We start from the raw sequence: 15308 nt of genomic DNA on the forward strand, positions 1-15308 counted from the left end.
AAACACTACGCAGAAACGTCTTCGCCTTCATGGAAAAGGTTTGTTGTGACTAATATTTGAGTTGTGATTTTGAGTTTCCAGGTTTTTTCCAGTTGTTTATCAGGAAGGCAACCTCTGCTGAGTTGACACAGCTGTCCAACTGGACTCAAAGTCACACTGCTGTCCAAAAGTTAATCCTTGTTTCATGTGTGGTTGCAAAGCTGGACTCTAATTACTTCATCATAGATTGCAATGACAAGAGTTTTAGTAAATTAAAGTGGACATTAGCATCTCTCAAAAAATCTACTATGGCCAGTGAGTGTATATAATTATGCCCAATAACCTACACACCAGCATCTTCATGTTTTTTTAAAAGCACCTGTATGTGGACATATACATTTAACATATTTATAAGTATAAGTATGTATACATACAATATGTCCAGCCAGGGGCCACAAACCACCAGAAAGACACAATACAGCTTAGCTAATATAAGTAGTAATTTGTAGCATTTTTAATCAACTATCCTGTATGTTGTTTTTTTTTCTCATGCTCATTGCAGTCTTTCTTAGAATAATAATTTCCTATTACTGTTAAATAAAGGATAGACAGTATGTACAGGATGTGACCGCTGCATGGCATTTCTAAGGTTTTTGCCTTGATTTTGTTGTGTATCTCTTGTGTCATGATTTTGAATGTTATTTTGAGATTAAAAAACAACAACTGCATATTGACTAATATCCCCTGACATAATTCAGTGTACTGTATTAAACAAAAACATAATTACAAAGATGATACTGTTACACAAACCGCTAGAAATACTTCCATGTTTATTTACATTTTACTAAAACAATTCAAACATTTCACCTTTTACAGAAACAAGTAATGTGAAAATATTCAAGATTAATGTCATCAAAACGTTTGTGATTTGGGTTAGATGTAATCCAGAATTTCTGTCTCCATCTCGTTTTCACTGCCCTCCGACGGCTGAAACTCATCGTCCTCATCTTCGTCTTCGTCATCCTTGTTCTCGCCGTCCTGCACCTCTTCCTCTGCGTCCGCATCTCTCCCTGGGGATTTTGAAGATAGGGCTATGCGTCTGCGTCTCTTGGGGAATTCTGGCAATGCTGAGGGAGAGAAATAACATCAGTCATCATCATCATCATCATTGAAAAATACATTATTAAACGCTGGCTGCTGAAACGCCCCTCCGCACTTTTGGCCACGTTGCATCTACGGTAAGAGGAAAGTGCTTTTTCAGCATAATGGTTAGTCGTTAATGTTTGATCACACATGTTCATGAAGTGACCCTGAATGAGGACAGCCATTCTTCATGACGGATATTTTCCCTTACATGGTTTCTGGACTCGGATGACCTTCTTGATCATGGCTGATATCATGTCCCTCAGCTTGTCTGTTGTTCCAAGAACACACCAGCCGTCTCGCTCGTCACACACCTGTTCGTCGCCCGTTTGCCCTATCTCCTGTTTGATACTGGGCACACACAAATAGCTTCATTACACCCACACAGTGGTGGACACGAAGTACAATTTACTTGTTTTTTTTACTTGAGTATTTCCTTTTTCTGATACTTTATACTTCTGCTCCACTACTTTTCCGGGGCAAATATTGCATGTTTTACTTCACTCAATTTTTTTTGATAACTTTAGTTACTTTGCGGATTCTTATTAATAATACAAAATATAATCAACAAATAAATAATGATGCATTATTATAGGTTTAGATATGATTTCACTGTTCATGAAAGCATGATCTTTACTTGTGACAGAGTATTTTCACACTGTGGTATTACTACTTTTACTTAAAAGGTGCTCTATACTATATTCAGAACATTAGTATAGCAGCGTACCTTTCCACATCCAAATCACAGAGCTGGTAAAACATCTGTCTGTGAGGAGGCAGCATGCCCTCTCTGAAAATGTAGGAGGACTCCTGCGGAGATGAAACAGAGGTCAGTTGGTATCGCAGCAGATGTCATACAGATTTCGTCTAATGAAAGTTTTCCATGACTATGATAGGCAAGCCCTTCACCCGTCAATTTTACACTTACTCAAAAGATAAGACGATAAGACGCCATTAAGCAAGAGGAGCTTGAATTTAGCAGGTTAGCAGCACCATGCTCCAGTAATGTTGTCACGTTGATACTGAACTTTCACTGACCTTCAGCTGGTAAGAGATTGGGACCAGATCTCGACTGGTGCTTGGACCCTCCTGAGCTGGAAGTTCCATCACACTAGCTACCTGGGGACCTGGAGAGAAAAAAGAAACAGCACTTTTTCCAACATGTTGTCAGTTTACCTTGGTGTGTGTATGTTGGATGGAGAAGACTCTGTATGTAGTGACAGCACAGTATTTACTTACAACACGATCGTTTTACAAATAGTAAAACCTCCAGCGGCTCCTTAGTGTGAGTTTCATCTAAATACATTCACAGACTCACCTGCTTTGTTGAAGGTGATAGGCAGACTGTAGTTAAGGGCACTCCTCTTGGCTTTAACTGGCATGTCAGATAATGAATACCCTTAAAGTGTGAAGAAAGAGGAAACAGACAAGTCTTGACTTTTCATTAAGACCCAAAAGAGAAAAAAGATTGTGTACAGTACAATATCACAGAATTGTACACCATGTACACAGTACTTCATTTTTCTTAACCTCTGATGTCAAAAATATAAAATCCATAATAACTCTGAACAGAATCTGTAAAAAAAAAAAAATGTTTGAATTAGGGCTGTCAAAGTTATCAAGATAACGCGTTAATGCAAATTTGTTTTAACGCCATAAAATTCTTGATCATATTAACTCAACTGCAATTTTTAGGTTGTAGTGGGCTCAGTTTTAAAGCTAGAGTAAAGATATTAATATCATATGAAACTAGAAAACCCAAGGAATCCATTGGTACCAACCATGGTACCATTAGAGGCTAAATGACACTCCAGACTTACGCAAAATTTCGGCGAGGAAAAACTGATACGGATTTTCAAAGGGGTCCCTTCACCTTTGACCTTATGACATGTGAATGAAAATGGGTTCTATGGGTACCGACAAGTCTCCCCTTTACAGACGTGCCCACTTTATGATAATCACATGCAGTTTGGGGCAAGTCATAGTCAAGTCAGCACACTGACACACTGACAGCTGTCGTTGCCTGTTGGGCTGCAGTTTGCCATGTTATGATTTGAGCATATTATTTCATGCTAAATGCAGTACCAGTGAGGGTTTCTGGACAGTATTTGTCATTGTTTTGTCTTGTTAATTGATTTCCACTAATAAATATATACATACATTTGCATAAAGCAAGCATATTTTTCCACTCCCATGTTGATAAGAGTATCAAATACTTGACAAATCTCCCTTTAAAAAGGTACATTTTGAGCAGATTAATTGTGATTAACTATGGACAATCATGCGATTAATCGCAAGTAAATATTTTAATCGATAGAAAGTCCTACTTTGAATAAAACCTACTTGGAAATAAATAGTCACTGCCTCAGGTTCCTACCGTGCTTGGTACTACAGCGGATCCTGAAGTCCAGTATCTGGTAGTTTTTGGAGTCTGTGGTCTTTCGGGGATCATAGCCCAGCTTCACCCACAGACTCCTCCATGGTCCTGTCACCTACGAAAGCAAATCTGATGTTTAACTTACATTTGGGCAGAAAAAATTAAATATTTTTTGTACATTTCTTTTTACATAGGACTTTATTATTTCACTAAAGCAGAAAACAGGCTGTATGAATCACTATATAAATGTACAGAGTGTACACAATGAAATGAACACTTTTACAATAAAATACAAATAAAGTAGAGTAGCTTTGCAACAAACACTGCCTTTGTTAAACTTACAGTATTGAATTTTTTAAGACTTTTACTGAATAACACCAGTCTAAACAAAATTATGTAATATTATAAGTTTCCTATACACACACACACACACACACACACACACACACACACACACACACACACACACACACACACACACACACACACACACACACACACACACAAACACACAAACACACACAAACACTGTGTCAGCTCGGCTCACCATGTAGTAGGCGAAGACGGGCAACAGCAGCTTCAGTTTATCAGGGTGGATGTTGATGTTGGCCTTGACCGCGTTCCGTGACCAGATGGGCCGGCTCTCAAACATCTAGGAGCAAAACGTTTGGTTGGAGATAAGTCATTCAAGGATATAATATTACGTAATAAAATCATTTTCCGACTTCAACCAGATGCCATTCCTGGAATAAAAACTGTTGTTTATGATGGTTTGGTTACACTGGTGAATAGATTTAAATACAGTCACAGACGTTATTCCTACTAATACTTTCACACTATTCCACTGATTTACAATGCGCCAAAAACGCAGCAATGCACAAGCAAAAGCAGGGAAGAAAAAACATGAATGTAAACAATGCAGGTTTCAGCATTTACAAAATGGTTTATGAGGAAGGAAATTAATTCAACACATTTGTTAGGCCACACTATGCGTTTTGGTGAATAACACCGAAAGTAAACCGAAACGTTGTTTACAAGAAAAACTCAACCAGGCTCCTTTATGCCACGGTAGGTAATGAAGACAATGATTATTTACCTCGGTGTGACTTTTCACACGCTATTTCCGATCAGAAATGGCTAAATTCTTCAAAACAAAAGTAAATTAGTATGCACACCAAGAGAAGAAATAGAAAAATAAAGAAAAATAAATAAAACAGAGGGGAAGGGGGGGGAAATATTAGGGCTTCAACTAATGATTGCCTTGTTTATTGTTTAATACATAATTTTTTTTATATAAAATATCAGAATGTCATTAAATTGCGACCCAGTCCAAAACCAAACGATATTTAATTTACAATGATATGAAACAAAAAAAAGGAAGCAAATCATCACAATGCATACCCAACCAGCTGGAACCAAAACACTGGCTCTAGAGAGAGACTTTCATGTTTTAACGTTATGTGAAGGCCACCATAGTTCTCCAACACGCTTGTGAAAGTGAGGTAACGTGAGCCGAAGAGTGTAAAACCGTTGTACCGCCAGACGCCGCCTGACTTCCATTGCTCCTAAAGTAGAGTTATTATGGTAAGGATGACCTCTGAGCGAGGCGAACGGCGTTACCATGGTTTTGCACTCTGCGGCTCACGTTACCACAGTCTTGGAAAGGGAGGACTGAGCAGAGGGGTACTCAGTTGGTTGCAATCTGCAACCACACCACTAGATGCCGCCAAATCATACACACTGTACCTTTAAGAGATGACTTAAAAGATTAATAAATTATAAAAATAGTAATGGTCAGCCTAGGCTTTTTTTCAGAGTGAATTATTTTGTTTTTACTTTATTTTAATATTTTACTTTTGCAGTTTGTCACTGTCAAATGTGCCCTACTCAACTACAGAGACAGAATTTATTTCTATCTAATGAGCCCTGAATTAGATTTAGTCAGGAGAAGCCTTGAGATGGCCAGTCTCTGGGCTAAGTTATGGTCCCTCCTGCCTTAATAAAGGACTTAACTTACATCAGAGTGCCTCGGAGGGCCTATATCTTCTCTAGATTATTCTTTACATTACACTGGTGACCTTGGCAATCAGAGGGTGTGTTGTGCGTTCAGTAACCAGCAACCATGATTATAGCAGCGCACATACCTTTTTCAATTGTTCTTCCACCTGCTTGTCGCTCTCCTTCACGCAGACTCGTGCCCAGTTGGCCTTGGCTGCCTCGAGGCACTCGGCGGGCGCAATGGGATCACTGAAGCTGAGGAAAATGGCGTTGTGGGGCCGGCGAGCTCGATTCAAACCAATAAAATTGCTCTTGCTGATAGGCGCCTGTCTGTAAACAGAAAGGAACGGAAATATTCTGAATATTTTCCTGATAAGCTGCATCACTGTGACGTTAAATATAGTTTCCAAATAACCACACTTGTCAAAGGGAACTAGCAGGAGCTGTGAGTTTGCCCAGGTACATTATGTTACTCCCTTACGGTGAGTTTTGATAGATGTCAGGCCGGTAATAATAATCCACAGGACAGTCGAGGCGCGAGAAGCTGGCCGGGGGGAGAAAGTAGGGCATGGGCTGCTCGAAGAACTCTTGATTCTCTGATTTGCGGAGGATGATTTTGTCGTACAAAGAAACGTCTTTTCCACCTTCTTTATGCATAGCTAGGAACTGAAAGTCTGCCATCCCTGCAAAAAAACAAACACGTATTCAGAACAACCAACCTCATCTATTAATTACTGTATGATAAAGACTGCACAATAGATTTGTTTTTATTGAAAAAGACAAATAATATGACAAAAACAAAACATTACACAATTCAAGACATAGCTCAGTGTTTGACGGTAGTGAAAAGGAAAGAAAAGATTTCATACACTATGATGACAATAAATCTAACCTTGGAATTTGTATGTTGTTCCTATGACTCCCAGTATATCCATGTGGATCTCAGCGTCCTTGGGGTCCTTTTTCCGCACCCGTCGCCGCACTCTGAGGACGAGGTTGCTCGATGGGAAGCGGTTTCCACACAGAGAGTGGCAGAAAGGGTCCTGAGGTCGGTAACGCAGCTCCAGACGCCTGTTTGGGTTAGCGAAGGTCTGTGGGATTCACAGGGAATGCAGACAGTATGTGTGTAATTATTTTCTGTTTATCAGAAGACATGGAAATAAAGCATATCAATTATTCTTTTCCTGTAAATGTATTAAATAAATTACCAGCTATTGGGAAATAGCGGAATATAATTATTAAATAATGTTTATGATTAAGTAATTTTCGATAAATTTTGAGGTAAATATTGGGGTAATTTGGCAGTAAAAGAAATTTCAAATAGGTTACTTGCTAATTATCACCTAAGTACCATGAAATTTGTGGACCTGTAAAATGAAGTGTTACTGTTTATTTATATTATAATAAATGCTATTGAAAATAAAAACCTTAATTTTTGTTGTAAAACCATTGTGATGTCCGACGTCTTTCCAAAGGAGGAAATACTTCCAATTTAGCAAAGCACCTCAAAGACAGACATCCAGACAATATTGTTTGTTTTAAATACTTGAAGGCTACATGCCACTGTTCTTTTTTGCAATGTTAATAGATGTTTATTTTTATTTATTACTTAAAGGCTACATTACATGCCTGTTTTTTGTAATGTTCAAATGTTTTAATAAAGGAGTGCGTGTTGAATTACATGGGATTTATTGGGTTTTTTAACCGTGGTATCGAATTGGTATCGAGAATCGTGTAAATTCACTGGTATTGGTATCAACTACTAGATTTCTGGTACCGTGACAAATATACAATATTTAGACCATTACATGGTTTTAAAAACGTAAAATATTCTAAATGTGTCCCAGTTTATCTCCTGGTTGCAGTGTATGTCAAATAACATCAGCTGACAGGAAGTAAACATGGACCCAAACTGTTGCCTAGCAACGCAATTCCACTGCTTCAAATGCACTAAAAACGGAGCGTTTCAGACAGAGGGTAAACACAGGTATATTCAAGCAGACCGTATGAGGAAAATAAAGTTTTTTTTAACATTAAAACATGTAAATATGTTCTAATAGAAACAAGAAAAGACAAGTAAGAACCTGAAAATGAGGATAATAAGGGACCTTTAAAACTGTTTTGTCCCAGTTATGGTGTCCTTACTTTGGTCACTCCCTTTTCACCCCCGAGAGTCTCCAGCATCTTGTCTTCGCTGGTGACCACTCCAGGATACTCCACACACACCAGCTTGTTGTCGTGCAGCTCCACGCTGGACGAGCTGCCGGGTACGTCCACATCTTCACTCCGACAGGAGAGACTCAGCTCCTTCAGGGTGAAGTTCAGCTTCAACTCCTTAGAATGCGAGTCCGCCATTCTGGCTCTTTTAACGTGTGATATTAACGCTGGAATACAGCCGTTAAAACCAGAAACTGCATGTAAGAAGACCCGCGCAATACACACTCACTGCAGTTACAGCGGCAAAGCAGCAGGAAGTGGAGGTGTGTGTGTTAAGTGCAAAATAACGCCGGGCGGAAACACGAGCCTACACATATATAGTTCCGGACTCTGGGTTCCCTTTTTTTTATTCCTCTCGATATCAACAAGACGTGGAACTAACCACTCAAGTAAAAATATGAAATAACATTAATTCACCTTCAAATTTATCTATCACTGATATTTTTTCTTGCCTTTATCTTACCTCTAAAAGTAAAAAAAAAAAAAAAAAATCTGAAAAAAAATAATAATTATGCATTTCAATAATAATGAAATGCATAAAATACGTATCTAAATGCAGAGTTTTAAAGGTCCCATATTATGCTAATTTTCAGGTTCTTACTTGCATTTTGTGTTTCTACTAGAACATGTTTACATGCTGTAATGTTAAAAAAAAACTTAATTTTTTTCTCATACTGTCAACCTGAATATGCCTGTATTCACCCTCTGTCTGAAACGCTCCATTTTAGCGCATTTTGGCAGAATTGCAACGGAATTGCAATGGAATTGCAACAGAATTGCTTTGCTAGGAAACAGTTTGGGTCCATGTGTACATCCTGTCAGCTGATGACATTCACATACACTGCAACCAGAAATAAACTGGGACACATTTAGAATGTTTGCGTTTAAAATTGCGTCAAGGGTCAAAATATTGTATATTCATGACATCACGAATAGGCAGAAATCCTGACAGCTTGTTTCAAATGCAGAGTTTTTTAATACGTGCTGTGTGTATTTCCCTGTGGATTGAATGTTTCGATACTTTCACAGTATTTAAATAGGATTTAAGTCTGCTTTATAATAAAAAAACATGAAAATCTCACTTTTTTATAATATGGGACCTTTAACTCAGTGACATACAAATAGGGTTAGAATCATCTTTAAGATTGTATTAGAAATCTGTCCCTTTTTCTTCTAAATTGTTTTTTCTTTTCTTGATGTAGGCTATTTCCTCAATATTACATATTGTTTTTACATCATGCAAATAACATCTCATCACTCTTGTAAGTTCTCTATGTCCCCCATGGCTTTCACTGTAGGATCTTCTATTTGCAATTTCTTAAAAATTATATATAGCTGTCATAATGAACTTTGGCCACAGGGTGGCGGTGTAAAACCAAACAAAATGCAGTCGATGGAGGACATTCTCTGGCAGTGGGACTATCATCATGCCTCCATCAAAATTAAAACAACTCAAGAAAGTGAATCTTCTTGAATGCTCTGAGTCTATGTGAAAGATCTGTTTATGTGTTATTATTTTATATTGAGGGTTGGGTATTTGAACAGCCACTCGATAGTGTCTTTGTATTGTCAGAAGGAGACATATGTCATGGATATCCATGTTGTCAGATGGACCTCAGTAAAGAGGATTTGTGTGCTGTCCCTCCCAGAAACTGTCAACAGACTGTCATCCCCTCAGAGAAGACGGAAGAAACAGCCGTGTTTACCAAGTTATTTAAGATGCTGTTATATAGGTGATTAGAGACTGATGTGTCACAGTGTTTACTTAGATTCTAGTTTGTCTTCTTCTCTCATGCCTTTAAGGCAGTACAAGGCTTAACACTGGCCCGTAGCCATCTCATATTCGCTTTTTAAAATCACCTTCAATTCAACAGTTGGACATTTTGGTGATATATGTTTATAATTATGCCCTGTCAGATGTTGCTGTGTGGAAAATATGCAGTTGAAAGTGAAAAATGACTGACAAGTCTGCTGGAATGGTGCATTCATGTGCAGTAGGGATTGGGAAAATAACTTCCCTATTGGGAGATCAGCTTGAGAATGTGATGCTTTGTACGAGTTTAAGTGAAGAACATGCCTTCCAACATCTACAAAGTTGTCTATTTCACATTGCATCTTATTTATTTCACAATGTGGAGATAAAAAAACACCAGTGACTGCATGCAAAGGCTCAAAAGTTCTATCACAGTGCGGTTCCAGTTTTGAGCGCTGTCTGTCATACATGTAACTCTGAGCAAAATCCATGTGTGCTTCGTGTAAAGTAAATAAGACAGCTTTGGAGTTCCCTTGAAAAAGTATTTTATTTTTTGGTTTGTTTGTGAAAGGACTATGCTAACAGTTTCCCCCTGCTTCCAGTCTTTGGGCTAAGCTACGCTATAAGCAGATCCTGGATCAATCTCTGTAACAGGATACGCAGAGATTAAACATATGATTTTCTCATCTGACTCTGGGTTTTTGAAGAAGAAGACACACCTGTCTCACAGCAGACATTTAATAGCAGCAAAGGAACGGGTGTAATCAATAATGGTAACGATGGCTCTCTAAATGACACATGGCTCACTGGGATAACTGAATAGAAAGGAGCCATCGTTAACGTTGTTAGTAACACCTGAGCTTTTTCTGCTATGGCAAGTTAAAAAGACTTTAAAAAAAAATACAACACTGGACAACATCAGACCAGATTTGTCAGGTTCTCTCCACCTTTGAAGGAATCCTGTTTACTCTGAAGAATAGATTTGAGGATATTGGGAAACTTTGAACCCCTTTCATTAGTTTTCTTAGAAAAGTCCATACCATAGACAGTTCAGAAAGGAGATGTTGTTCTGGGAGTCAGTTTCCTGTATCTGTGAGTTTCACCACAGCCCCGCCCCTTTAGGAGACTAGCAGCATATCCTGAGTCTCCAATGGGAGAAGTGAGCATGAACACAGATTATGACTGATTCTTTCACCTCATAGTCACTAATACAAATATTGGACCCATTTTCACGTGCCACATATCCTCCAAACTTTCTGACACTAAAATGACATTTTTCAGACATAATCAAGAGAAAACTAACTTTGTAACAGTTTTGCGAGATCTGGCAACTAACGTTCGCTAATGCCCGAGCAAACTAGTTTTCGTAATGCTAAACAACGAGCGTATATTGCCAAGCAGTGAAAGTAAATTGTTCATTCCATTGCTACATCAGCGCCCAGCAGCAAAGCTATGCTTCCGCCATTTTGGACTGAAAGCGACTACCGGACGCCAGTAAAACGTCCGCTTAAAAAGTGCCGTACAATTCTATTCTATTGTCATATTCTACCAAAATGGCCTGTGTTGAACAATGCAATACATATTCAAGATTCAAGATTCAAGATTCAAGATGTTTATTGTCACGCCGGTTGTACAGGTACAACCGGCGTGACAATACATTTTGCTGCCATTAAAATAATAAGTTATATTACATTTACATTACAATTACATTTACATTACAATTATAAAAGGAAATACTTTGTACAAGGGCATATTAAGAACATATACTGGCATATTAAGAACATATATTAAGAATATATACAGTATATACAGTATAAGATATATTTTTGTGTAAGAATGTGTCGAATGAATTATCGATTTAAAAGTCTGATGGCCTGGGGGAAAAAACTGTTCCTCAGTCTGCTGGTGTGAGTCCTGGGGGTCCTGTATCTTCTACCAGAGGGCAGGAGGGAGAACAGGCTGATGTGGGGGTGTGTCGTGTCCTTAATGACCCTCAGGGACTTCCTGAGGCACCTCTGGGTGTACAGCCCCTGCAGGCTTCGCAGCTCGCACCTGGTGATGTGTTGGGCCGAGCGCACCACCCTTTCCAGCGCCTTACGGTCCACATTGGTGCAGCTGCCGTACCAGGTGGTCAAGCAGCCTGTCAGGAGGCTAAATATGAGTGTAAATATCTAATGTTAGCAAAACAAAATAAAAATACTTTATACAAATATAACCCAATCTGCGTTCATCCATCCACACGACGGACAAACATGCCCACTTAGGAGACAGGAAGTGTATACCATTCCAAACCATTGGCGTAGCTTGAAATGCGTGAATCTTTGTCCATACCAATTCTCATGATAACACATACTGTATGCTGCTCTTGAAGGTTTATTATGCTCTGTTGGACTGGCTTCCATTTATGGAAAATTGAAGCAACTTTGCGAACACTATCAGAGCATCCATAAAAACATAAATGGTGACGTCCTGCCTGACCTATCATAATGCTTAGTGGGAGGGATATGAGGAGGAGGGGACAGAAGACTCTGACTGACAATCTATTGTGTGCTGTGGTGAAGTAAGGATTTTGATGCTCTTTCTCTTTCTATCTTTCTTTTCTCCCGGAGCCCTCGTCCATCGAATATTGGTCTAACTCTTGGTGCTATCTCAGTTGAGGGCCTGTCCGCTCCTCCCTGCAGCTCTGCTGGCATGTTCCAGCCGTTACAGTGTGGGGAGGCAATGATAAGGTTATCATACAGTCTCCACCGCTCGGCTCACCCTGAAAGAGCCTGCTGCCCTCAGATTTCACCCCCCGCGTCCCACTCACTCTGACTTCTCACTCAGTATATCCCTTCTGTCCTGTCATCCCTTCTCTCAGCTTCTGCACCTCCAACCTCTGGACCTTTCTGTATGTAAAGTATGGCCATTTTGAACATGTGATGTAGACGTTAGGCCACACCTACGAGGTCTAGTCACTTTCTCTAGGCAAAACAAAATATTATCAGTATGGCTGCCCCCTTTTAGTCGACTAATCGGTCGTTTGGGTCTTAGCCGACTAAAATTTCTTTAGTCAGTCAGTCATTTTTAATGCTTTTTTCATACTGAATGACTTCGCTAAAAGTTAAAGATTTCAGCTTTACGTTACCGCGCAAACAAAATTAACAAATCCAAAATAATAAATTATTATTTATTGTATCAAGTTGTCTATTTTTACCATTGTTTGCTTTTATCAGAATTTTTTTGACAAGGTCACATTAGGGGCAGAGTGAAGAGGATGGCATGTGGTTCCTTGGATACCACTCACCCACTCACCACATGGCTTGCAGCCAAGAGCGCAAGGTACCCAGGACGCCCCAGCCAGTATCAGCGCTCACCACTGCTGATGCACTTTTTTGAACCGTCAGGCAGGCGTGTTGATAAATTAATCTTTTGCAACAAATGCAAATGCATTTTGCGAGGCATGAATGTAAATATGGCCTTTACTGCGTGGAGAGTTGACAAAGAGTCCAAAGGTCATTAAACAGCACAATTAAAACTTTAAAGTGATTTCTGAGACTCCCATTTGTAACCACATCAAGGGATGTTCATGAACATTTTCTAAGTTGGCAAGTTTTTTTTTCTGTGTCCTGCATTGGAGTGTTTGGGCTCTTTTTATCATGATAACAGACTGGTTGTAACTTGAAGGCACATAGATGATTAAATCCCATGAAAAGTAACCACAGGAAATATTGGTCTTTTTTTCCTCATCACTCTTGTATGACACTTACTAGGTGTGGTCTTCTGTGCACGTCATCGCCACACTTATCTATGGGATTGCAGGAGGTGCTGGACCACCACACAGTGCAATAAAATAGTATCTCACCCCCACACTGTGTGACAGCAGCGGATGTGATCATACAGCATCTTCCTGTGGCCAGTCATGCAGAGGAAATCTGCTGACAGTTTTATTCTGTCTGTTTTAAAAACAGCGCGATGGATCACTGGCATGTCGTTCAACACTGACTTTACAAAGACAACACAATTCTATGGCTTCCTTGTGGTTATAATTCTGGCTTCAGGGCCTACTTTTAATTGATACCTTTTGTTTTGTTTTGTTTTTTGCTTCTTTTTTTTATTAATAAAATGTGTATGCATGTTCTGGTTCTTCAACAGCAAAACTTTTCAAGCTTCTCTCTTTTGATTAAATCTAGAGTTGGTCTTCTTCTTCAAAAACATTTGTGTTATATTTGTTGAAATTCTCTTTACATCCCGACAGCAATCAATAAATCAAATGCTCTGAAAAGAAGCAAATCTGGTATCTGTGGCTGTCGCAGGATTGTAATAAACCCGTCCAATCATTTCATTCGGGCCCAATGAAATGATTGGATGGATCTCCTCTTACCAGGATATGATTTAAAATCTAGCACACTCTTGCTAGTTTCATAAGATTGTTAACACTAGCTTTAACAGACGTTCCAAGTCCTTGCATTTGGTTTCTATTTTAATATACAGTATGTATTGTTGTTTGTGTTGTATGCTTTTTTTTCCAATAAAGATTAACTAACTAACTAACTAACTTACACTCATCACTCATATCTTCGGATCATCTTTTTATAATCACTTTCAAATGCCAGGGTTAGGGTTAGAATTAGGGGTTAGTTAGTTTTGTTTCTCAATTGTTTTTTATTATATCACACATAAATTATACTACACTCATGTGTAAAATGTAGTATTTTTTAGTATATTCTGGAAAAACACTAACAGCAGCTTTAGTTGGTCTGGTACTGTTTTTATGAAATGTTCATAGTAACGCCTCTCGTACAGACTTGTCGGCCTACTTATTTGTCGCTTCATCTTTCTTTTCCTCTTTCCTGTGCTCCTGTAAGGCTTTGAAAAATATAATTTGCAAACCGTCTTTCTTTGTATCATGTGGAACCAGTTGGTCTCAAATTTTGTCATTTTACATGTTTGCCCTGATTTTATGGAAAGCATATAACATGTTGCTCTGTTAAATTCAATCTTCAAAGGAGAAGAAAAATTCAATGTATCCTCATACAACAGGTAGGATTTTCTTACGAAAAGTTTATTCTCATTTTTCGCGTGTTTTCCTACAAATTTCCAGCAACACGTGACGCATGTGTCAATGTCCACAACAGTCTTTTTAAAAAAAAAAATATTTAGTTATGTTTGGGAAACGGTCGACTTGGTTAGGTTTAGGCAACAAAACTGCTTACTGGTTTACAATTACGTTAGATACGAATTGGGCTTTATACAAATTACAGTGCATCACTTTTCGTATAGCTACAAACGGTGTATGTAAACAGCCTGCAAGGTTTGTGTTTTCAGTAGTTGAAATAAACGCTAAGGAACATAAAAGACAAATCATTTGAATCCTAAACTGCTGAAACAGTTGACATGGAATCAGATTAGATGTATAAACTAAGAACAAATCTGGGTCCTACAACTGTAAAAGTGATTTTTTTTGGGAGGGGAATGTATGTCCAAAACAGATGAAGATACAAGTTGTGACAAAAGGTTTATTTAGTGGCGGATACAACAGTAAATAATGACTCACACTCCCGTGGCAGTTCCTTGATCTCACGGAGAGAGCGGCCCTTCTTGGGGATCTCCCGCTTTATCTTCCATGAATGTGTCATTGAAGCCTCAGGCTATCCTTCCATCCTGCAGCGTTTCCACAGTACTGGCCGGGGTTCATTTGCATAGAGCAAATTTGCAAGACAAATTTTAGCTGTGTGCTCTATCTGTTAATCAGGTATGTGTGTGTTTGTGTGTGTGTGTGTGTCTGTGAGAGAGAGCATTTGGATCGGGATGTGCTGGTTTTGAGGCACAACGCTGATGTTTGAGTCTTGGTTTTTTTTA

The 15308-nt window shown here is 38.8% G+C and overlaps 1 protein-coding gene across 1 annotated transcript; it reads right to left on the reverse strand.

The window, feature by feature from the left end:
* Positions 1–789: 789 nt before the first annotated feature.
* Positions 790–7987, reverse strand: gtf3c5 (general transcription factor IIIC, polypeptide 5). Its single transcript, XM_074617921.1, has 11 exons — positions 7643–7987; positions 6390–6588; positions 5979–6180; positions 5644–5827; positions 4047–4151; positions 3500–3614; positions 2441–2521; positions 2161–2249; positions 1850–1932; positions 1334–1473; positions 790–1106 (listed from the first exon to the last, which is right to left on the reverse strand). The coding sequence occupies exons 1-11, from the start codon at positions 7850–7852 to the stop codon at positions 913–915; spliced, it is 1602 nt and encodes a 533-aa protein (XP_074474022.1). The 5' UTR covers positions 7853–7987; the 3' UTR covers positions 790–912.
* Positions 7988–15308: the final 7321 nt, after the last annotated feature.

This window comes from Sebastes fasciatus, chromosome 19 (genome assembly GCF_043250625.1).
Source record: "Sebastes fasciatus isolate fSebFas1 chromosome 19, fSebFas1.pri, whole genome shotgun sequence".
Taxonomy (NCBI): Eukaryota; Metazoa; Chordata; class Actinopteri; order Perciformes; family Sebastidae; genus Sebastes; species Sebastes fasciatus.